Source organism: Rhagoletis zephyria, unplaced genomic scaffold (assembly GCF_001687245.7).
Source record: "Rhagoletis zephyria isolate East Lansing unplaced genomic scaffold, Rhagoletis_zephyria_1.1 Rzeph_scaffold_00119, whole genome shotgun sequence".
NCBI classification, from domain to species: domain Eukaryota; kingdom Metazoa; phylum Arthropoda; class Insecta; order Diptera; family Tephritidae; genus Rhagoletis; species Rhagoletis zephyria.
The window spans coordinates 139,515-165,312 of record NW_016157203.1 but is presented as its reverse complement, the minus strand read 5'-3'; the positions used below and the strand labels follow the sequence as shown (position 1 = coordinate 165,312).

The 25,798-nt window shown below is 34.6% G+C and overlaps 1 protein-coding gene across 9 annotated transcripts in view; it reads right to left on the bottom strand.

The window, feature by feature from the left end:
• Positions 1-25,798, bottom strand: part of LOC108378752 (breast cancer anti-estrogen resistance protein 3 homolog) — a 187,858-nt gene that overhangs the window by 30,646 nt on the left and 131,414 nt on the right. For all 9 annotated transcript variants that reach the window (XM_017635070.1, XM_017635077.1, XM_017635057.1 and 6 more), the window contains one exon: positions 1,541-1,643. In XM_017635070.1, the coding sequence (XP_017490559.1) occupies positions 1,541-1,643 (103 nt within the window). The remainder of the gene's footprint in view (positions 1-1,540; positions 1,644-25,798) is intronic.

The window sequence follows — 25,798 nt, the reverse complement described above, 5'->3', positions numbered from 1 at the left end:
CTTCAAGGAAATGGCAGAATTGAACTTTGTTGCAAGTTCGCATGGGAAATCTGCTTACGATGTGATTGGAGGAAATTTTAAGAGACTAGCAGCTAGAGCAAGTATTCAACTCCTGATGTTACAACAAATTCTTACACCCGAAGCCCTCTACCAATGGGATGTATGTAAAAAATAACTGCAGCTAACTTTTCAGTGGATTTTATTTCGACTATGACTACGTGCCAATTACTTTAATCCTATTTTAAGCTAGTTTAAAAGGTAAAATAACATCAAGTTAGGAAACTTCATATCCTTATTTAACGAATCTTCAAATCAATAAATAATTTTTTCTTTTTAGTTCTTCTTGTAATAAAAGCGTGTTGTTGTGTTTTTTTTTTACTATAATTTTATTACGCATTAGATTTATTTTTTTTCGGTTTCCTTGCAAAACAATATTAGACCTCCAATGATAGCTTCAAGGTTAGTCATTTTATTAAAACAAGGAAAGGAAAGGCGTGTAAAAAAATAAACCTAATGAGTAATAAAATTATAGTTAAAAAAAACCAACCACACGCTTTTATTAAAAGAAGAACTAAAAAGAAAAAATTATTTATTGATTTGAAGATTCGTTAAATAAGGATATGAAGTTCCCTAACTTGATGTTATTTAACCTTTTAAACTAACTTAAAATAGGATTAAAGTAATTGGCACGTAGTCATAGTCGAAATAAAGTCCGCTGAAAAGTTAGGTGCAGTTATTTTTTACAGGCATCGCATTCGTAGAGGTCTTCGGGTGTACGAATTTGTTGTAACATCAGGAGTTGAATACTTGCTCTAGCTGCTAGTCTCTTAAACTTTCCTCCAATCACATCGTAAGCAGATTTCCCATGTGAACTTGCAACAAAGTTTAATTCTGCCATTTCCTTGAAGGTATTTTCATGATTTCAGGCCTTTATTCATATTGTTTTTGCTTTTAACACACCTTTCCTCTTTCAAAAATATACAATTTCATAAAATTTTAATGCCTTTTTATCATATTTCTCGAGCGTTAGACGATCCATATGCATAAGTAGCCCATTACGCCCATTCGGGTACTTGAAGTTGACATTAAAGACAATGTTTTAATGCTATAATCAAAAAAAAATCAAAAAGAAAAATGTTTCCTTAATTTATTTTCGTTTTTCATACGTAGCACATTAATGTAAAAAATGTACAATTAATGTCCATAATAAGACGGAAGAAATACATTTTTTGTTCATTAAGTTGCGATAAAAGGTTTCCAAGATACATCACTTTAAAGAAAGGTATGTATGACGTTTTCTTAAAATTTAGTCCCGTATAAATAGGAAACCCTACGTCATATCGGCAAAATATGCCACACGTATATTCATGTCACCTAGACCTTCAATCTCTTCAACTTTCATCCAAATCCTTAGAGGTCGCGCACAGAGGTGGCTGCGGTGACATGAAATGCCTCAATATTAAAAACAAAACACCACTCATCCATTTTTTACCTCCACTGTAGGTAGCAAAAGAAGAAAGTGGATTATATTATGTTGTACCTGAGCCTACATAGAAGGTGATAAGATCAGGTACCGCATCAAAGGCGTCTTCCTCAAATTGGTACTGCACGCGTTCATACACAGTATCGGGTTGTATCAGAATCTGAAAAAAGGTGCAGAATCACTGTTATAAATCTCAACAGGATAGGTAAGCAGGCGTCTTTACGGATAGCAAAGAATACCTAATATTTTCACATATACTATATGTAAGTATATACAAATATCTAGAACTGCGTGGGGAGGACCTATATAGCCTAACGTCTAAGGGGTGACAGGTAACGAGATCAACGGAAGGTGATAATGCCAATTGACTTTATTTCGCACCAGGGTGGAATTATTATTGGAAATAAAGTCATTGACGCTATTTCCTCATTCAAATGGAAATAGCGTCAACAATGCTTAAAGTATGTCGATTCATAGAAAAAATGTTGTTCTTACAATAAACATTGCCCCAGAAGTGTTGTTTTTTAATATATGTAAAAAGGTTACTGCCAAATCCTCAGTGTGCTATTAATCCACACACAATCATGAACTACCACCAATTGATTTTATTAAAAAAATAAAATTACGAATATAGTAAAAACACGATGCGAAAAACCAAACGCAAAACGCAGCTGGAATACGAGAAATATTTTAAGAAAGAGTGTAGAAATGATCCAGAACTTGCAAAACATGCTTCGTTTCCATAACAATAAAGCGAACACTATTAAATTGAAGAAACAGTCCATGTCCAAAAACCACGGAGGAACACTAAAATAATTCTGTGTTTTAAATTAGCATATTTTGAACGAATTCGGAATGTCTAAGGTGTAAAAGAAACCAACCTTTCTATAAGGAAACAATTATAGAAAAGGAATTTTCTTACACTGTATTCATGTCTCCGCCAGCAATATGTGATGACAACATTTAAAAGCAGCTAAGGAGAACGACGACACTATTTATTAGATGGCACATTCAAGCCAATGTGCCAAAATGCGGGTATAAACAATTATTGAATATTTAATATCGGAACCGAGATCATGTAAGTTAATTGATTGGTTTTACACTCTTTTGAAACATAAATTATATGATTTTTTACTGCAGACAAGTTGATGCCAAAACACAGCAGAAATCTTCCAATAACTCACCAATATAAAAATGTGAAAAATCGAGGGGTTAAATTCATTAACACCATCTATCTGCAATTTGCACAAAAACTAATTTGTGATTTTAGAAACCATCTGGGACTTATTACCTGTCATCACTGTCGTTAACACGCGAATCCCATAAGATAGATCGTGTCTGGGTCAACCTACGTGTACGCTACGTCGTTGACTGTTTGCGCTTTTTAAGTCGCGGCGTAGCGTGACGTGGTGTGGCGCGCGGACACAGGCCGCCGCGAAGCTCCACTAGGCTGGGAAATAAAGTCAATTGACCTTATCTCCGTTGGTCTTATTACCTGTCACCGAGAAAGGATCTGTAGTAGAAATTAGGAAATTCAGCCAGAACCTTTTCTGTGTCCATTATAACAACGGTTAAAATAAAGGATATTTTTTAATGATTTGGTTTTGCGTGCATACAGGCATACAAGTACTTTACTGAGTCGTCTTCTTGATTGGCGCTGTAAGCTGGTTTTAACCGAATCCGGAACAGCAAACCAAATCCTTCTGAAGGACTTCGTCATCATCTTTTGCCAATATCGCGTGCCGCATTGAGTGCGTGAATCTAGCGAGGGTTATGTTTTTTTTTTCACTGGAACTGGAAACCCAGCGTACAAGACGACTCTTGGAACTTTTTTTCTGTGTTTTTAAGAGCAATGCTTTACTATAGGTACATATCTTCATTTTTGTATAAAATTTCTCAATATGGACATATGTATACTTACATATACTTAATTTTTATACCTTTCATGAGCATGAAATGGTATTATAACTTTGGTCCGATGTTTGTAAGTACCAGAATAAGAAGAGATAGACCCATTAAAATGTATACTTAAATGATCAGAACGTCGAGCTGAGTCGATTTAGTCATGTCCGTCTGTCCGTCTGTCTGTCTGTCCGTCTGTTTGTATGCAATTTAGTCTCTCAGTTTTCGAGATATCCCGATGAAATTTGGTAGGTGGGTGTATTTATATAATGTATTAATCATTTGTCGGAACCGGAAGAATCGGACCACTATAACATATAGCTCCCATACAACTGGTTGTTCAGGTATGAGATTTTTCGTTATAACTTCTCCATTTATGCAGCTAAGAACATGAAATTTTGCAATACTTCCACCCATTATCAACAGAGAACTTAGAGTGAAACTTAGAGGTCACTATAACCTATAGCTCCCGTACTACTGATTGTTCAGATATAAGATTTTTCGTTATCATTATCAAAAGAATACTTTCAGAGAAAATGGCGAAGATCGGGTTGCTATAACTTATATATTGCCTCCATATAACTGATTGTTCAGATACGGGGTTTTAATGTAAAACTAATTTATTTGGACAGCTAAAACCGATAAATTTTGTAAGCTCAAAATCTATGCTGTATAAGCCTTATCTCGTATACCATTGATTGTTCCTATACCAGTTTTTGCTATATATCTCCTTTATGTAGGAAGCCAAACCAATTAAATTGTGTTACCGGTTTACATACCAATCACATAGCGGCGAAAATCACTTTGACTGGTGCTATATAAGGTATATCTTCCATATCTCTGATTGTTTAGATAAGATTTTTTATATATGTAATTCCTCTATCTATGTGTGCTGTGAATATACATATAAATTTTTTCAAATGTAGTAATCTGTTAAAGAAGTTTTCAGATGTTCATGAAAGGTATGAAGCCTTCGGCATAGCCGAAGACAGCGCTGCTCTTACTTGTTTTATTATATAAATTTCCCCATTCAGCATTAAGGCACTGGCCCAATGTAGGCTTGCTTTGCGCGCCTTGCTTACTTCAATTTGCTTTGATTTACTTTGAAAACTTGTTTGGCCAAATGGCGGCTTGGAACGCTGGCACAGTAACTGTGTGGTTGAAAAGTCAAGGCCTGTTCCCTTAACATAAAAAATTATTTTCTAGAAAACTCCAGAATATTAATATAAAAAATTTAAACAATACAGCTCCTTTCAGATGTATTTTTACACTAGCTTATACCCGCGGGTTTCACCCCACCTTAAAATGGTTCTAGGGATACGACGCATGAACGTGTAACCTTCCTGGAGGTGCCACGGCGGGTTCTAATATTTCCAACTCAAATTTAGTAACCTGGCCTTGACAAAATAACACTTCTCATTACTGTAGCTAAATGCCTCAAGAGGTATGTATGCATCATGAGAGCTTTAGGTTATAAGGCCAAAGCCGTCTCTCCCTTTTCCATTAAATGAAATTTTTTCTGTCAGTACGGCACTTATAAAATAAATCTCCATAACAAATTTTAAATACTTCTAGAGATATGTATTAAGAAAGTTTTAGTATGTATGGGAGGCGACATGCCGCCTTTTTTAATAACTCACATTTTTTCCGTGAGCAATTGATATATTTTGTATACACAACTCCATACCAAGTTCCAGTATTCTTCCGCAAACACTTCCAGGGATATGTAGCAAGAAACAGTCAATTTGTACAGCAAGTGCCACGCCCCTTTTTCTTAAAGCCCTAATTTTTTCCATGAGTTTGGAATTGATTTTATATACCCCAGTACAAGTCCCAGTACTCTACCATGAACACCTCTAGAGATATGCAGTATAAAATAGTAAATTTGTACGGAGGGTACCATGCCCTTTTTTCGAATAACGCAAATTTTTCTCCATGAGTATGGAATTAATTTTGTATACACATCTCGGTGCCAAGTTCCACTCCTCTGAAATAAACCCCTCCAGAGATATGCAGCATAGAAAAATCAATTTGCATGGGAGTTGCCACACCACCTTGTCCAATAACTCTAATTTTTCTCCATGAGTATGGGATTAGCTTCNTTGTTTGGCCAAATGGCGGCTTGGAACGCTGGCACAGTAACTGTGTGGTTGAAAAGTCAAGGCCTGTTCCCTTAACATAAAAAATTATTTTCTAGAAAACTCCAGAATATTAATATAAAAAATTTAAACAATACAGCTCCTTTCAGATGTATTTTTACACTAGCTTATACCCGCGGGTTTCACCCCACCTTAAAATGGTTCTAGGGATACGACGCATGAACGTGTAACCTTCCTGGAGGTGCCACGGCGGGTTCTAATATTTCCAACTCAAATTTAGTAACCTGGCCTTGACAAAATAACACTTCTCATTACTGTAGCTAAATGCCTCAAGAGGTATGTATGCATCATGAGAGCTTTAGGTTATAAGGCCAAAGCCGTCTCTCCCTTTTCCATTAAATGAAATTTTTTCTGTCAGTACGGCACTTATAAAATAAATCTCCATAACAAATTTTAAATACTTCTAGAGATATGTATTAAGAAAGTTTTAGTATGTATGGGAGGCGACATGCCGCCTTTTTTAATAACTCACATTTTTTCCGTGAGCAATTGATATATTTTGTATACACAACTCCATACCAAGTTCCAGTATTCTTCCGCAAACACTTCCAGGGATATGTAGCAAGAAACAGTCAATTTGTACAGCAAGTGCCACGCCCCTTTTTCTTAAAGCCCTAATTTTTTCCATGAGTTTGGAATTGATTTTATATACCCCAGTACAAGTCCCAGTACTCTACCATGAACACCTCTAGAGATATGCAGTATAAAATAGTAAATTTGTACGGAGGGTACCATGCCCTTTTTTCGAATAACGCAAATTTTTCTCCATGAGTATGGAATTAATTTTGTATACACATCTCGGTGCCAAGTTCCACTCCTCTGAAATAAACCCCTCCAGAGATATGCAGCATAGAAAAATCAATTTGCATGGGAGTTGCCACACCACCTTGTCCAATAACTCTAATTTTTCTCCATGAGTATGGGATTAGCTTCACATACATAATAATAATAGATTGGCGCTTACACATATGTTAGTGTTTGGCCGAGCTTCTCCTCCGACTTGTGGCGTGCGCCTTGATGTTGTCACACAAAGCGGAGTGACCTACAGTTTTAAGCCGTCTCCGAACGGCGATTGTATTTTTATGAGAAGCTGTTTTTCATAGCAGAAATACACTCGGAGGTTTGCCATTGCCTGCCGAGAGACGACCGCTGTTAAGAAAAAACCTTTTCCTATATTTTTTGCGATGTTGCTTTGACCAGGGCTTGAACCCAAGTGCTGATGAGTGAAAGCGCGCACTGCTTACCACTACATACATACATACATATATATTTTCATACCAAGCCTGAGTACTTTACCCCGAATATTTAAAGAGATATGCGATATGAAACTTTCAGTCAGTTAAAAAATGTTAATCGCGTTTGACGATTAAAATTAATTTATCGTACTCAACTGTACGATTAATGATTAAATTTTTTTTATCGTTACGTATGTCATAAGCTATCTCTGTGCGAAATTTTATGCAAATCTGTTCAGTCGTTTCCGCGTATTAATTTAATTAAACTTTTTTAACAGGTTGCAACTCTTCCAAAAAATTAGCCCATTTTCCACTGTAGGTCATAAGCAGGGAACGGATTTTTAGGACCTAAAAAGCTATAAAAAAGGCAAAATAAAATAAGGAAATAGGCTGGAAAAGGCAAAATAAAATAGTGAAAAAGGCAGGAAAAGACACTAGATGTTGCAAGAAAGGCAAACAAGGCACTAAAAAAAGACAGAAAATACAAAGAACAATCAAAAAATACATTTATTTTAGAAATTTTTATATTACAAGTAAAAAGAGAAAAACTTTGAACTAGTTTCATGATATGAAAAATTTGTACTTTGAATATTTGACTATTTTATGCTTTCGAGTTTCTAACTAATAAAACTTTAATCTGTATAGTTGTAGTAACATTGAACCACAAGATGCATTTTGAAGTTTTCTGGCAGCATTTTCATTCAATTTTCGCGAAGAAAAGCCTTGAATGTACTAAATGTGCGCTCGACGTAAATTGATACAAGTGGAGCCCAATTTAAATATAGAACATTTGAAACGTTCATATTATCAGGAATAAGGGCGTTTTCCTCGCCCTTTACGCTTAACGCTTCTATAAGCCGCATGGGCATGTGTATATTCTTTAATCTTAAAAAAAAAAAATTCAAATGCTATAATCGCTTTTTTAAGGGTAGAAAAGGCAAGCAAAGGCAAATATCTTAAAAAAAGCAAATATTTTAAAAAATGCAACATCAAATGTGTATATATGGAATCAGGTAAAGCTAAATCGTGGACATTCTTAATCGAATATACTCTATCTCTTTAGCAGAAAAAAAGGCAATTTCCATAAAATCCGTTCCCTGGTCATAAGCTATATGCTTGCAAAATTTCATGCAAATCCGTTCAGACGTTTCCGCGTATTAATTTAATTAAACTTTGTTAGCAGGTGGCAACTCTTAAAAAAAGTAGCCTACTTTCCAACCTACGTCATAAACTATCTGTGTGAAATCAGATCAGTTCACCCATTTCCGCGTATTAATTAAATTAAAAATTTCTTACAAGTGGCAACTCTTAAAAAAAGTAGCAAATTTTCCAACCTAGGTCATAAGCTATCCGTGTGCAAAATTTCATGCAAATCCGTTCAGTCGTTCCCGCATATTAAATAAATTGAACTTTTTTAACAGGTGGCAACTCTTAAAAAAGAACAGCCTGTTAACCAATCTGGCCCATAAGCTATCTGCGTTCAAAATTTCATGTAAATCCGTTCAGTCGTTTCCGCGTGATTATTAAATGACTGTGCCGATAGCCCTGGTAACTAGCGTATATATTAATACTATAATTTTAATTATATTTATTAATAAATAATATAATAAAATAATAATAATAATTTCCCAAACATCCAAACATACAAACTTTCACATTTATAATATTAGTAAGATATATATACTTCATAATAAATAAGTGTATGAAAATGAGTGCTGTATACAAATTCTACGTCGGTATTTAATTTTCTGCTCCGATTTTTCACGTCATTTACTCCGAAGGCTTTAATAAAACTATAAGCTATGCATTTTTATACCCGAGCGCACTTGTTCACAAGGGTATTATAACTTTGTTCACATAACGGTTGTTTGTAACAGGACAAAACGAATCGAGATAGATATAGACAAATGTATACATAAATGATCAGGATGAAAAGAGAAATCGATTAAGCGGTGACTGTCTGTCCGTCCGTCCATCCGTCTGTCCGTCCGTCCGGCTGTGCACACGAGTAAAAATTGAGATATCTTAACGAAACTTTGTACGTGCACTTCTTTCGGGCGTAGGACGGATGGTATTGAAAATGGGCAAAATCGGACAATAACCACGCCTACCTCCCATATAACGGTAGTTTTCAGAGATACGAAAACTGCGGTATTTTAGTAACTACTGAAGATTATACACTCAACATTGATATTTACAACAATTTTTAAATAAGAATTATACATTTTTGGAGAATGGGCTTATGTACATGTGTGTATCTTGGTAACCGCTGCACCAATTTCTTCCAAGCCGCTTTTCATATAACGGTAAATTTCAGAAATGCTTGAAACTTCAATATTTAGAAATTTAAGGACGCTAACTTACTCAAAATTGATACACCCCGGTTTACCATGTAGCGGTAGCTTTCGGAAAGGTGAAAATCATATATTTAATACTTGCGCCGGGTATTTAATGTTCGGCTCCGCCCGAACTTAGACTTTCTTAATTGTTTTTTGCAATTTTTCCGGTTTTTCGCAATTTACTGGAAATTTTGGGGGCTTAGAAGTCAAACGGGCCTCAGATTCGGGTTCAGCGGGTCGAATTACTTGTACGCGGGTCTGATTAAAAGCACACACCACTTTTTTCTGTGCTATGTACAATATGTACTTAAATATGTATATACCGGCTATTATTCTGATCTTTTTGTTTACCTGGAAATCTTATTTTAAGTGTAAAAATCAGCAAAAAAAAATTTATTCACCGCCGTAAAACGACGTTTTCTTAAATGGTAGGAAAGAAGCCATTTTGGTAGGTTTTTGAACCAGCTCTTGGTAGGAGAGAAAGTTATTCAGTGGTAACCCTGGTACATATGTATGTACGAATGGATGTAGGTACACGAAGCACGCTTGCTTCATTCATATGTTGCTTGGTAGCGGCAGAGCTGAAATGCGAGATGAATTCGTACATACATATATATGTACATACTAGCTTATACCCGTGGGTTTCACCCCGCGCTTTTGTACAAATACTAGCTTATATCCGCAGGTTTCACACCGCGCTTTTATACAAATATGAAAAATAATTTAATGATGTTAGATTTTATTTCTGTGCCCATTTCGTTATAGCTCGTTATTTTTTAAGCGAGTTAAGGTATTTAGGCCGTTTAAAACTATGAAATTATAAAATCTCGTCTGCGCGCTAGGCATACGAAAGATGTCAATCCCTCTAAGTTTATCTTAAAATGGTTCCAGGTATACGACGAGTGAACGTGTAACTTTCTTGGAGGTGCCACGGCGGGTTCTAATATTTCCAACTCAGATTTAGTAACCTGGCCTTGATAAAATACCACTTCTCATTACTGTAGCAAATGCCTCAAGAGGGCTTTAGATTACAAGGCCGAACCCGGTTCTCCCTTTTCCATTTAATGAAATTTATTCTGTCAGTACGGCACTTATAAAATAAATCTCCATAACAAATTTAAAATACTTCGAGAGATTTTCTATCCTTCCAGTTTTTAGCATGTATGTGAGGCGACATGCCTCCTCTTTTAATAACTCACATTTTTTCCATGAGCAATTGATACATTTTGTATACACAACTCCATACCAAGTTCCAGTATTCTTCCACAAACACTTCCAGGGATATGTGGCAAGAAAAAGTAGATTTGTGCCCCTTTTTCTTATAACCCTAATCTTCTTCCATGAATTTAGAATTGATTTTACATACCCCAGTACCAAGTCCCAGCACTCTATCATGAACACCTCTAGAGATAAGCAGTATAAAACAGTAAATTTGTACGGCAGGAACCATGTCCCCCTTTCGAATAACGCAAATTCTTCTCCATGAGTATGGAATTAACTTTGTATACACATCTCGGTCCTCTGCAATAAACACCTCCAGAGATATGCAGCATAGAAAAATCAATTTGCATGGGAGTTGCCACACCATCTTTTCCAATAACTCTCATTTTTCCCCATGAGTATGGTATTAGTTTCACATACATACATACATATGTATTTCCATACCAACAGCGTTGCCATTTTAGCCGTTTTCCGGCTGGATTTAGCCGGTTGCGACAGCAAACAGCCGGAAAAAATTCGATTTAGCCGGCAGCCGATTTGTTAGCCGTTTTGCAAAAAAATAGCCGTTTTTAGCCGATTTTGCTCTTCGTCTTATTTTATTTAAATTCAAATATACAAGTTTTTATTTTTACAAATTTAGTGCTCCAAAATCTTTTAGAAATGGCTAGTCTTATCTTTGAGAAAAGTTTCATGTCGGACTGTGTTATATAAAATTGAAAAACAATCAGATAGTGAGCCGATTTCAATGTTTTTTGTTTTAAGTGAGTGACCCAAATACACTCGTCATTTTAGCAGATTAAAAAGTTACAAGTTTTGCTGAAATTTGCAGAATTTTCATAATTTTTACACCAAGGGTGAAATCTGTTTGTAGTATATGTTTTTTGTTAAGTAATAGCTACATATTCATAAAAAATAATAAATATTAAATAAACTAAAGAAAAATAGGCAAAACTTGCTTCAATTTTGCGTCCCAGTTTATATTTGGGAGAACGTAGCGGGGATTTTCTTCATAAAATTTTTGTTATGAATGTCTTAAATTTAAGTGTGAAGTTTTATTCGCTATACTTAGAAAATAAAAGGGCACGAATTTCGATGTGGAGCAAAACTCTCTGGGAAGACAACACATGGTGCAAACATACTTTTTAAATTTTATAAAAGGAAACTGCAGTAGTTTTCATCTTATGTGGATAATTCTTGTGACAAATACATAGTTTCGTGCTTATATTTCTGTATATATATTTTTAGCAGCACCACATCTTTATCAGGAAATTCCGAGAATCCAAAAATTGGGACTGTAACAAGTTGTAGGCATCATTTTAACTCGAGCTCTTTCCTGTTCCACGGATAATGGTACATCTTTCAGAGGTTTAAAGATATTTTGCGTCAGCAATTTGTTATCAAACTACGTACCCTACCTCGGAAAAGCAAACAACTTTATATTCGAACGTTTGCCCAGGTGTACCGAATTCTGGCAGTTTGGAAACGCGCAACACTTTTAATATTTTCATCAGGGACGTGCACCGGATGAAAAATTTGGTCGGTTCGGTTCAGCGGTTCGAACCGTTGTTGCACTTTTGGATTGGTTCGTCAAAGCGGTTTTTTTGGTCTTTCAACCGGGGTTTCGGTTCGGTTCAACGGTTCGAAAAACAAAAAAATAACGCGCAAATTTAAGTGTCCAGTGTCAAGTGCAACAGCGCGCAAGGTTAAGAGTCAAGTGAGATGGGATACCTTTACATTTGATATTGTCACATGGTAAAAAAACATGGTAGCTATTACCATGTTTAACAAAAATAAAAAAAAGTGGGTACATTTATCTATTGAAAATTGGTTGAAACGAACGTTTAAACCTTTAAAGAAAGTGGTTCGGTTTTCGGTTCGTATCAAGCATTTGTGAAAAATTTCGGTTCGGGTAATGGTTCAGTTAATTAATAGAAAAAAGCGGTTTTCCGGTTCAAAACCGGTTCGATTCAAAACCGTTTTACGTCCCTGATTTTCATCCAACTTCACTAACTTCAAATTTTTTTTCTACTTTTTAAGAAACAAAAATTTTTCTGCTAGTGAATCTGGTGGCATGATTTTAGTTAAATGTCATAAACTTGTTAAAAGTGAAGTGGTCGGAAACAACAACGAATGTCAATAAATTAAACTAGCTTCTGCTTTCACAGCTTTACGTGTTCATTTCTCAAAATATTGCCCTCCGACTAAGCAAAAGTGCCATACTTTCAGCTAATATAGCCACAAAAAGCAACCTATTGAAAATGATCCAATATTTATAAGAAGGCAAAATTGTTTAATAGAAAAGAAAACGCCATAAGTTTGTAATTTATCTCTGTTTTTATATTTAAGTAATACAAACATGACTTCTGATGTAAAGCTTAGCTACGTATAATCTTTATTAACCAAAAAAAATTCAATGGATTTACTAGTCTTTCTAATTGTAGTTTATGTATTTAAAAAAATTTTATTCTGGTTGAAATATTTTAGCCGTTTTTAGCCGTTTTTTTTGTCCAATCTAGCCGGTCGCCCTGAAAAGTTCAGGCAACACTGCATACCAAGCTTGAGTGAAAACATTTGAAGAGATATGCAATATGAAACTTTCAGTCAGTATGGGAGGTGCCACGCCTCTTTTCCAAACACGTCCATTTTTTCCGTGAATATGAACATGATTTCACACAGTGTTGGCAAACTGTTAATCTGATTAACGATTAAAAATTAACGATTAAAATGTTAATCGCGTTTGATGATTAACATTAATTACTCGTAATCAACTGTACGATTAATGATTACATTTTTTTAATCGTTAATCGCTGGCTGCGTTTACGTTTAATTAATTTAAAACATTAATCGTTAATCAAATTAAAAATAAAATCTGATTAATTTGTCTAGTTTGTCCGAGTCCAAACACCAGTTATAGTAATTATTTTGTGTTTTTTACGCTTATAAAAAGCACATAATATAAAAAAATTATAATTATTGTTATTAGTAATACATAAACTGGGAACTTTTACAAACCTAGTTTGTAAAACGTTTGTTGGTATATATCTTAATCAAAATACACACCAAATTGCTTAGATTGATGAGAAAACCTGATTTAGCCATACCGGATTAACTTGCTTTGTGTGCACAGGGAAATTCCAGCATAACTTAATTAATCACCAAACCTATTTGATCAAATTAAGAGTTAAGGATTAAAAATTAATTTTTTAATCGCGGTTACGATTAACTGTTTAGTCGGATTAAAATTAATCATGATTAACTGTAATCAGATTGAATTTAATCGAATTAACTAACTGATTAAAACATTAATCGATTAATGCCAAGATTGATTTCACATACATATCACTATACCAAGTTTCAGTTCTCTCCCACAAATACTTCCAGAGATATGTATGTAATATGAAAATTGCAATTTGTATGGGAGGGGCCTTGAGTTATCGGACTTACTTTCAGTATAAGACCATCCTTCCGAAATCCGTAGTAAGTGTACTAAATTTCGTTCTGATCAGAAAACCGGTTAAGGAAGTAGCCTATTTTTCAATCCAGGTCATAAACCATCTTTGAGCAAAATTTCATTTTCAAACAGGTGGAAATTCTTAAAAAAGTAGCCTATTTTCCAGTCTAGGTCATAAGCTATCTGTGTGCAAACCTTCATCAGTTCAGTCATTTACGCGTATTAATTTAATTAAACTTTCCTAATACGTGATAACTCTTAAAATAGTAGCCTATTTTCCAACATAGGTCATAAGCTATCTCTGTGCGAAATGTCATGCAAATCTGTTCAGTCGTTTCCGCGTATTAATTTAATTAAAACTTTTTTAACAGGCGGCAACTCTTACAAAAAATTAGCCTATTTTCCACTGTAGATCATAAGCTATCTGCTTGCAAAATTTCATGCAAATCCGTTCAGACTTTTCCGCGTATTAATTAAATTAAACATTTCTAACAGGTGGCAACTCTTAAAAAAGTAGCCTACTCTCGAACCTAGGTCATAAACTATCTGTGTGCAAAATTTCATGCAAATCCGTTTAGTCGTTTCCGCGTATTAATTTAATTAAACATTTCTAACAGGTGGCAACTCTTAAAAAAGTAGCCTACTCTCGAACCTAGGTCATAAACTATCTGTGTGCAAAATTTCATGCAAATCCGTTTAGTCGTTTCCGCGTATTAATTTAATTAAACTTTTTTAACAGGTGGCAACTCTTCCAAAAAATTAGCTTATATTCTACTGTAGGTCATAAGCTATCTGCTTGCAAAAATTCATGCAAATCCATTCAGTCGTTTCCGCGTATTACTTTAATGAAATTTTTTAACAGGTGGCAACTCTTAAGAAAAGTTGCTTATTTTCCAATCTAGGTCATAAGCTATCTGTGTGCAAATTTTCATGCAAATCCATTCAGTCGTTCCCGCATATTAAATAAATTAAGCTTTATTAACAGGTGGAAACTCTTAAAAAAATAGCCTATTAACCAATGTAGCCCATAGGCTATCTGCGTACAAAATTTCATGCAAATCTGTGCAGTCGTTTCCGCGTGATGATTTCCCAAACATCCAAACATACAAACTATCACATTTATAATATTAATTAATTAATTAATAATAAGATGTGCATTAAAACATTCATATGTATGTACGTACATATGTATGTAGGTACTCGTATGTATGCGCTTTGAAGAAGTTAGCCGTCATACATTGCTTTCTTTCTTTTTTTCCTTTTCTATACTATATCTTCCTTCTTACTCATGTAACATTTTCAGTTTTAAAAATTTCACTCTCCATTTTTGCGATACCGCCGCCTAAGAAGTTTCACTTCAATAATAATACAATCAGCGTCGTCTGAAGCATCTTTTGTTTCGAATAGTAGATATCATCATCCAGCGTTATTATGTTAATCTGCCCGTTACTCATTTAATTTTGAAAAAGTCTTTCAGTCATATTTTGTTGTTTGTGAAATTTTCAGTCGCCCTCTCAGTTAAATCAGCCCGTGCTTTATCTAAATCACAGTATTTCTGCGGTATGGGTACACAAACAACCAACTCCTCATTGTACATACATACATATAGAGCATTTAAATGAAATTTTCGGGCGTAATCGCTGGGGAATGCGAGATTGGTGGCGCTCAAACGCGGCGGTCCACGTTCGCGCCATCCACAGCGCGGGCGTCCGCGTTTGCGCGCCACTACTGAAAAATGTAAGAAGCTGAGAACAAATATGCATATCGTATTGAAAGCTAAAAACAATAACAATTTACCTTTCATTTCTAATAATTGGCTTATTAGTGATTGGCTAAAAACTGCAGAAGCAAATTTGATGCAGAGCTAACTACTGTGGATGAGGCAACCGTGGATATGCATAATCTATTAATAAGTCGAAAGAATTTTATGCAAAATTATAGTGATGTTTAAAATATCATTCCATTGTGTATAAATGTGTGCTTGCAGTTCTTAATAGAAAATTATAATTGGTATGGTTCAGTAAAATAAAGCCAAAGAAAATAACACTCACGTGCTTTATTTCCTTTTTTTAATGAAATAAATCCCGCGGTTGTTTTTGACCACTCAGTGGACCTTATTTCAGTTTCGAAATAGAAATAATGCCGCGAGCTTTATTTATTTTTTTTTTTTTGGGGAAATAAACTCCAGGGGAATTCTCATTTTCGTTGTTAGTGTTTCCGACAGGGTAGGGATGTGATGTAATTTGGAACGATTTTCCGTGATCTCTTTCCACATTACATCCGGGGGAATTATTTCACTGCACCGGTATGTATATGTACATACTTTTACTGAAAAAAACTATAACTTTTCCTCTCTAGTGGACTGTGCAACTTTTTACTCTAAGCTAGCGATATGTTAAATGTAAATATGGAAACAACGAACTATTTTTATGTCATTTCGAATTGCTTTTACTTTCAGGCATTTTTTTAAATTAAGTAACGAAATTTTTGTTTGAACAGGCTGAATCAGTAGGTTTATATTCATTTAGGGCGGGAACATACCTCTTTGTCAAGAGCCTATAAAAGGCTTTCAAATAAAACATTTACCTTTTTGAAACATTGAGGCGTTTAAAGCAAGCGAAGCAAAGCTGCCAAAGCTGCTCCTAAATACATACATATGTACATGCATTTATTTTATTCCTAAACCGCATTAGAACAAAAAGTCGAACTTGCGCAACCTTACGTTCTATGGTTTTGAATAATATTATACGTAAACGATAAGTATCATATTGAAGCCAAATGTCATAAGTTGTGTTTTTTATTGCAGATAAAACTTTTAAGACATCCGCATAAAGCAAAATTTTTGCAAAAGGAATACAACTACTATTATTATTTATAGCATAAAGATATATGGTCCTAAGGCAATACCTTGTGGCATCTCTCAAGATGAAACAAACGGTATGAAAATCACCACTTCAAGCGTTTATACCTGTGTCATTATAGCGCACGCGCTGAAACCGTATCCAAAAGTAAGCCATATTTGTTACTTTTATTCATATTTCTTTAATAATAAATTTGCGCGGTAGGCCGAAATGGAAGCGAATAAGAATTCTAATTTGTTATAATAATTCAAATTTAAATCGGACTGCATAAAGAAAAGCAGCCTTTTTCACTTCGCGTTAAATGAATGATGTTATACATTAAAAATTAAACTATAATATAGCTTGCTAAATAAAATAAAACTCATTTTCAAAATGGACTTTTATTTGGGTAATAATATTCCACTTTAAATGGAGCTATATATAAAAAATATATTTCATTTGGTGATCCTCGAGCTTTGTGGGCAATGAAAATGTTTTATTTAGAGTTTGAGGGTTGAGAACAGTGATGGAAAAGTAGGCACAATAGTGCCATTTTTGGCACTTTCATTCACAGAGGCACTTTTGGCACAATTCATCCTGTTTTGACACAATCATAAAATACAGAAATTTAAAATAAAAGGCCACTAGATAACAAAAAATCGCATACCACATTATAGATAAAAAAAAAATACAAAAAGTGAAAATTAAAAATTTAAATAAGGGCCGTGAGAAATATTTACAAATCGCTGAATTCTATTGTGAATATGCAGTACGAAAAGTAAGTTTTCGCCACAACAAGCTTTTAATTCTAGCTTGCAGTTTTATAGTCCATTAAATAAAAGTGCAAGTTTCTGCAATATCCCGATGATTTTTGATATTTTTTCTGACGGTGTCATACATTTTCATCCATTAAAAATGTTCGAACACACGAACAAATGCATGAAACTGAAATCTTGGAATCTCCTTAAAAATTCTGAATTCAATGTTTGTTTTTGGGGAAAATATGCTGAATTTTTATAATTTTTGTGCAAAGTTTAAATGACGATTTTGTACATATATTGTGTTTATTGAATTACTAGCTATACCCTGCCACGCTTTGCTGTGGCATATTCCTGTTACATGGATGATAAATTATTAACGAAACAAAGCATACGTTTCATATGAGTTTGATTTTGTAATAAGTACTTGTGTGCACACAATATTCGTCGTGTTTCCATTCTCTGCAGTGATATCAAGGATATCTGGTTTGCCGACACGGGAACACGCAACATCTAAGAACCAATCCGCATCTCACTCTAAACCACACTTTTCCAAAGGATAACCTTGAGCAATAGTGATTGTGATTCCGAATGTCAATCGAATTCGGAACTGCAATCTTTAAAATTGAAATGGTGTATCGGTCGGAATCATGGGAATTCTTCACCTTTGAAAGGCCACGTAAAAATCTTTACTTACACTACGTTCTTCATCAATTTCTTAACTGCGAGTCGCGTACTGTTGTGGAGTTTTAGCTGATTAATATTCCGCAACGTGATAATTGGTACACTTATTTTCAATTCAGTATGTGGGGTCATCCGTGGAAGATCAATCGAGTTCAAAAATTCCGTTGGATAATTAACTGATTCGTCTTCTTCCACAACGGTGTTTATCGACGCATATGTTATTGTTTAAGCGACTTATGCATTTCCCGCTTAAACAAAGAACAGCGAACACACAGACGCACTTGTTTTTAAAGGCACTTCGCTCGTGTTTAATTGGGTATGCATTTTTTATGCAATTCTCAAATATCTCTTCGCTGAACTTAGTGAAGTGATAAGTCGCTGGCATTTTCAGCTATGGTCAACGCTAACCCAGCTTGGCTATCACACGGTGCTTTGAGCATCACCCACACTCCACTCCCGGAGTAATTTTTGGCATGGTATTAAGCTACTGCTTACAAACCACACTGGGGCTCTGCACGAATGCATCCCTGGATAAATCCCAGCTCATTTCCCAGCAGCCTAAGGCAGCTAGAGCACGACTCCTCCAATGGAGTCCCACAATGAATACACGGTGAAACGGTCACATCTTGCGCTACCGCTTCATCAGCCTACCTGCATATCTCTTTCTCTCTCTCTTTCTCTCTCGCATATCAGGCATATGAAGTGCGTGGCTGACTTCATGTGCACCTATAAACCATACGGACTCATTGAGCTCGATACACAAACACTCGCAAAGGTAATCCCTACCTCCTCATCTACTCTAACTCGGTCACAACTCTAAACCTGGGCTCGAATCGTCACATACGATATCGTATTACTCGTCACGTAAAAACAAATTTTTCAGATTATGACGTACGTGAACGTAGTCTTTGTCTCATTCAGCTTATACTGCCTGACGTATCACGTAATTTTCTTTCGTATGGTTTTCGATCGGTGAACGGATGTTACGATTTGAGTCCTGGTCTCCCGCTCTCCCTCAGCTAAACAGTTGTCACTTTGAATGCCGGATTGAATAACATTAGTGGTGTTCACCAAAGTGAGCAAGTGGCCTGGCAGTCTGGTAAAAGAGCAGACCAGCTCAAGCAACGACTGTTGTCAATACCGCTCTTATTTAGTTGATAGACATCTTAATTCTTCGCAGCAAGAATAGCTCGTTCACTGAGCCTGTAATTAATTTTCTTAATTAAGAAACATTCTTTCCATCAGTTCTCCTTTTGATGTTCCTTAGTTACAAAAATTATCAGGCAGTACAATTCGTCTTAATCTCTCGTTAGCTGGCAGCTTTCCGTTCCCAATGTCCAGTACTTGTCGCAAAAATCCCTCGGCTGCAGTGTATATATGTATGTTCGTCTAGCTACAATGTTAACTATTTCAGGTAAGCATTTATCTAGTGTTAATCAAGAAATTACATGGACGTTTCCATGCAAATCCCGCGACAATGGATCAAGGACCTCAAGCATTTTTTTATGTGCCATCGTGCACTGATCTCAAATAATTAGTTTAAATTTTTGTACTACTTTTTCCATACCGGATGTTCTGGAAATATTGCAAGTAGGAGTTTCGATGATTTATATGTTCAATGGCAGCTTAAGAGCTGAATTAGCAATGTTTCCACCTGGTAGCAATTCCAGGCGAAGCGATAGCTAAGGTTATGTAATTGTTTGAACGAACCGTTGCCATAAATAGTCAATCTTATTTGGCGCTGTTAACGCCTAAGCCATTTTGGCCGAGGTCGACAAAGAACGCCAGTCGTTTCTCTCTGTGCCAACTGACGACAATGGGAAATGCCCCGTGAAGCCAAGTTCTTATCCACTTGGTCTCTCCCTCTTCCTCTGCTACCACCAGCGGATTGCGAGTTTAATACTTTCAGAACTGGAACGTCGCTTCCCATTCGAACGACGTGGCCAAGCCAGCGGAGCCGCTGTATTTTCATTCGATACACTATGTCCATTTCGTTGTAAAGCTCATACAACTCATCGTTCCATCGTCTGCGGTACTCCCGTCGCCAACGCGCAGAGGCCTGTAAATCTTCCCTAAGATCTTTCTCTCCAATACTTCAAGAGCCGTCTCATCGAATGTTGTCATTGTCTAAGCTTCTGCGCCATATACCAGCATGGGCATGATGAGTGACTTATAGAGTGTGGTTTTTGTACGTCGAGAGAGAACTTTACTTCCGAATTGCCTATTTAATCCAAAGTTGCATTTGTTGGCTAGAGTTATTCTGCATTGGATTTTCATTGGACATTATTATCGGTGTTAATGCTGGTTCCCAAGTAAACGACATTCTCTACTTTCTCGATATTACAACTGGCAACATTAATGTGGGTGTCAAGGCGGGACTGCTCTGACTCTTTGTTTGATGACAGGAGATACTTCGTCTTGTCTTCGTTGATCACCAAACCCAATCGCTTTGCTTCTTTACACAACTTGGAAAAGGCAGGACAGACTTCGACGTTTTTGTTACCGATGATATCGATGTCAATGGTATACACCAGAAATTACAGGCCAGGAGTTCACAATAGTAATAGTAATCATAATCATAATAATATTATCAGATGTTATTCAAAATTTTTTTACTCGCAATACACTTAGGCCAAAAACATAGTGGAGCGGCGAGCGAAGAGCATCGAGCAAAGCGTCGATTTCAAACGCATATGTTTCAATGGGATAGCCATATATCTAATACTTCTATATTGATAGTAACGTATCTTCACTATGTGTTTTTATTCCGCAATCAAAGGGAGACAGCCTATCAAATAAATTTTTGCTTGTGTTAGTATAAATGTATATTTGTGAACTATTATTACAAACAAACCACTGTCAAGTCACTCCAGGAGCGGTTTAAATTACAAATATTAAAAAAAAAGAAAAAAACTATAAAATAACCAAAAATTTTTTCCTGAACGTGATTGGGGCGAGCTTTGTGGTAACCGGCGGATTTGAATAAGCCGCAAGAGATGTATAAGTTACACTTCAGGCGATCACCATAACCACTCTTAAAAGATAGGATGAGAGGATCCGTGCCTTCCTTTCCAGCACCTTAGCCAGCATGTAGCGTCTGCCCGTTTTCCCTGATACGGCTCATTTTTAAGTAAATAGTATAACATACTGACGCGTGCAACACGATTCCATTTTCCTTACTTTTTTTTTCAAAAGTTAAACACAATTTTTTTTTTTGGCTTTAATTAAAATTTAATTTTCTAAAATATTGACGATTACTGCACCGCTCCTGATTTTTATTCTTTTCAAGTGTCATTCTGAGTACATTGGTTGGTTGGTTTTCTCGTTCTATCATTATGTACTTTTAACGTACTGCCAATATAGAAGTATTACATATATTGGGAGAGCGTATAGTGAAGAGCAAAGCGTACACACACTTTTTTAATTGAAGCCTTGCTCGATGAAAGCTCTTCGCTTCACTCGCCGCTCCACTATGTTTTGACCTATGGCTACGGTGACCACCCGTTCTGTTTTTTGCAGGACCGTACTGTTATTTAAAGGTCAGTCCTGCGTAGTTTTTCAAAACAGAGAATTNCTGCGTAGTTTTTCAAAACAGAAAACCCTCAAAATGTACTGATTTTTTCCAAGTGTCCTGTCTTTGTCCCGCATTTTCTTCGATATTTTAAAATTAACTTTTCCTAATCGAAATAAAAGCAGTGTCGATAACTAATTGATAACTACATAAGGGTAAGCTGGTTTTGAAGGTTCAACTAGTCAATGCGTTCTAACTATTGTACGGTTATGGACAATGGATGACGAGGAATTGAAAACCAGCATCAAATATACCGATAACACTGTTCTACAAGTGGTAATCGCTTAAGAAAAAAAAAAATTGTCCAAGCCAATTTTCTTTTCAAACAAGCGTTTTCGTAATTTTTTCGAAAAACGTGTTTTTGGCACATTTCGGACCTATTCGTCAATATCTCATGAAAAAATTATCCAATCAACATAAGCGACCTACAGTCCTCTTACAAAAATATATTACTTTGTGGTCGTTTCATGAGATATTGAGAAATAACTGAAAGAGTACTAAAAATACGTTTTTCGAACAAATCTCGAAAACACTTCTTTGAAACCATGGGTATTTTTTCGTGTTCAACTACCCAAAGTTTGCCTAAAAAATTTGCTTTATAGAGGTTCATATTTCGTGTAAAGTAATATGTAATATGCCTTACTATAATTTTGTAAATATTCATTACTAAAAGATTAATACCAATGAAGCAAATGTGATTTATGTTTAAAGTTTAAAATTGGAATTGGAATTTGAATAGCGCATCCTTTTAATACTTAGTAGGTACAGTTTTCCTTTTGTTTGTTTAATATTCATTAACTTTTTATAAAAATATAGCATATTCTACGTCTACATCCCATTTAAACAATTTTTGAAAATTAAAAAAAAAAAATAAACATAGGGCGACAATTTTTTTGGTTGACGGTGTTGCGCATTTTCTTCCATATAAAAATTGTGTCAAGCATGACTTTGTATGGTAGAAAATCAAAAAAGGGGTGTGCTATTCAAATGACGAGGAATGCATATATGTAGTATATTTTTGTAATTTTTATACTACGCAATTATATGTAGGTAAATTTTTTGAAAAGAAGTCCTGCATTTTCAAAATATATTTATGGTCACCGTACCTATGGCGCTATGGCGACCGAACGAAATTGTTTATAATTCAAATGTAACTGTTTTATAATGTAAAGGAATGGTGACAACAATAGTTGCGTTTTTTTACTCATTTCCAGTAAAATCCAGTAAAAGTTATTACGAATTTTCATGTTTTGGCGTTTTCGTACGCAAAAACTTGCAAAGTAGGGGAAATTGAGAGAGCGAAAAGTGACAGTTGAAGTTGAAAATTTTTACTGGATTTTACTGGATAAATTTTTACTTGTAAGAATTTGCCAGTACGAAAAACCGCTGAACGCATGTTGCTGGATGAAATTTAAACTAATAAGGAAACTGTTTGTGGGTTTTTATTGTTGAATTTCACAAAATAAACCTGTTTAAATACAAAATATATTGTTTTATTAGGAATTTGCTGCGAATAAACAACCAATTTATCAGCTGTTAATGAAACTTGCAAATTATTACGGGAAAAGCGTTCGCGTACTTTATTGCAAATTTTTTCTATGAGAGCGAATTCTTAGAAATAAAGTTACTGGAGAGTTGCTGGCAAGTTACTGCATAATTTGTAAAAAAACACAACTAATTTTAAGTTTTCATTATTTCATTTCACGGGATATTTTTATGTTTTCGTTACGCTTTTTATCATTTCTTCATTTGTATCCGTAACTTTTTATTAATTTTTTTCCATTGCGTAATTTGTATACCAACTTATCACTTCGTTTGATAAGATATCGTAAATTCTCTTTTTTCAAACTGTCCGGATTCGGATAAGTAGAAACATTAAAAAAAAATCTCTAGTAAAGCTTTCCCAATCACTTTCCGTTTCGAACCAGTTATAATACTTCATTTAATTTCAATATTTTCAGTTTATTTTACATATTGCATAATCCTATTTAGAATATTTGCAAATCAGGATTTCTCAAATACCTTTCGTTTGGTACCCATATTGTAACATTTCATTTATTTTATCAATTTAATTGAGTTAAATTTTCAAACAGGTATCGAACCTCCTCAAACATATTTTCGGCTGTAAGTCTTCTTAAAACTATTTGGTTTGATACCCACATTGCAATATTTCGTTTATTTAATCAATTTAACTGAGTTACAATTTTAAAATAGGTTGCAAGGGGGGCTCAAAAATATTTCCAGCAGTCATGTTTTTTAGACCTCTTTAATTTGATTCCTATATTGTAATAAGTCATTTATTTTATCGATTAAATTTTGTTTAATTTTCAACAGGTAACCACCCTCCTCAAAAATATATTCGGCTGTAGCTTTCTTAAAACCTCTAAAGTTTAATACCCACATTGCAATATTTCATTTATTTTATCAATTTAACTGAGTTAAAATGTTCAAATAGGTTGCAACCCTCCTCAAAAATATTTTCAGCAGTCATCTTTTTTAAACCTCTTTAATTTGGTACCTATATTGTAATAAGTCATTTATTTTATCGATTAAATTTAGTTAAATTTTCAAACAGGTAACAACCCTCATCAATAATATTTTCGGCTGTAAGCTTTCTTAAAACTCTAAAGTTTAATACCCACATTACAATATTTCATTTATTTTATCCATTTGACTGAGTTAAAATTTTCAAATAGGTGGCAACGCTCCTCAAAAATATTTCCAGCAGTTATCTTTCTTAAACCTCTTTAATTTAATATAAAATTGCGCTAAATTTTGTAACAGGTGGCAATCCTTCTTTAAAATATTTTCGCCTGTAAGCCTTTTTTAAACTCTTTAGTTTTAAACCTTGCAATATTTCATTTACTTTATCAATTTAACTGGGTTAAAACTTTTAAAATAGGCGGCAACCCTCCTCAAAAATATATCCAGCAGTTATCTTTCTTAAACCTCTTTAATTTAATATCTATATTGTAATATATCATTTAGTTTATCAATTAAATTGCGCTAATTTTTTTAAAAGGTGGCAACCCTCCTTTAAAATATTTTCGACTGTAAGCCTTCTTAAAACTCTTTAGTTTGACACCCACATGGTAATATTTTATTTATTTTATCAATTTGACTGAGTTAAAATTTTCAAATAGGTGGCAACACTCCTCAAAAATATTTCTAGCAGTTATCTTTCTTAACCCTCTTTAATTTGATACCAATATTGTAATATTTCATTTATTTCGTCAGTGTAATTTAGTTAAACTTTGAAACAGGTGGCAACCCTAATGATACATATTTTCGGCTGTAAGCCTTCTTAACACTCTTTAATTTGATACCCACATTGCAATATTTCATTTACTTAATCAACTTAACTGAGTTAAAATTCTCAAATAGGTGGCAGCCCCCGTCAAAAATACTTCCAGCTACTATCTTTCTTAAACCTCTTTAATTTGATACCCATATTGCAATAACTTATTTATTTTATCAATATATTTGGGTTTAAAAATTTTCAAATAGGTGGCAACCCTCCAATTTTTTGCGATATCATTGGTTCTGGTATTATACCGAATAATACAAAAAAAAAAATTATTCCAATCGGTTCAGCCGTTCTCGAGTTTTGACGACCGTGACATACGAACACAACATTTTTATTAATATAGATGAATTAGACTTTTATATAAAATCATTCGAAAAATAATCAATGAACAAAATAGGCGAAACTGGTTAAAGTGTCTCACTGTCATTATTTCGCATATAGGTACATAAATATGTACATTAGGGTGGTCGAAAAACAGTAAAGTCGGAAAAGTAATGCCCTCCCCCCTAGGATTATTCTATATCGAAAAAAGCATACCCCTATTTTTTTATTTTGAAATTAAAAAATATTTAGAGGTCGCTCAAAGCGCTCAAAGTTTTCCATGTATTTTTATATGGGAAAAATAAAATTTTTCGTAGAAATGGTATAGAATTCTTGAAAGTCAATATTTTTCGATCGGGAATCTATTTTTCTCTTCAGGAGACTTTCAATAATAATACCCAATTTTTTATTTAACCATTTTTTAATACTAGCGATTTTTTATTGGTCGCCCCATTGCATTTTTTGGGGTTTTTGTGGGTTTTTGGCGGACCTATAAATTATAGTTGCAATAAAAAAATGATAAATTA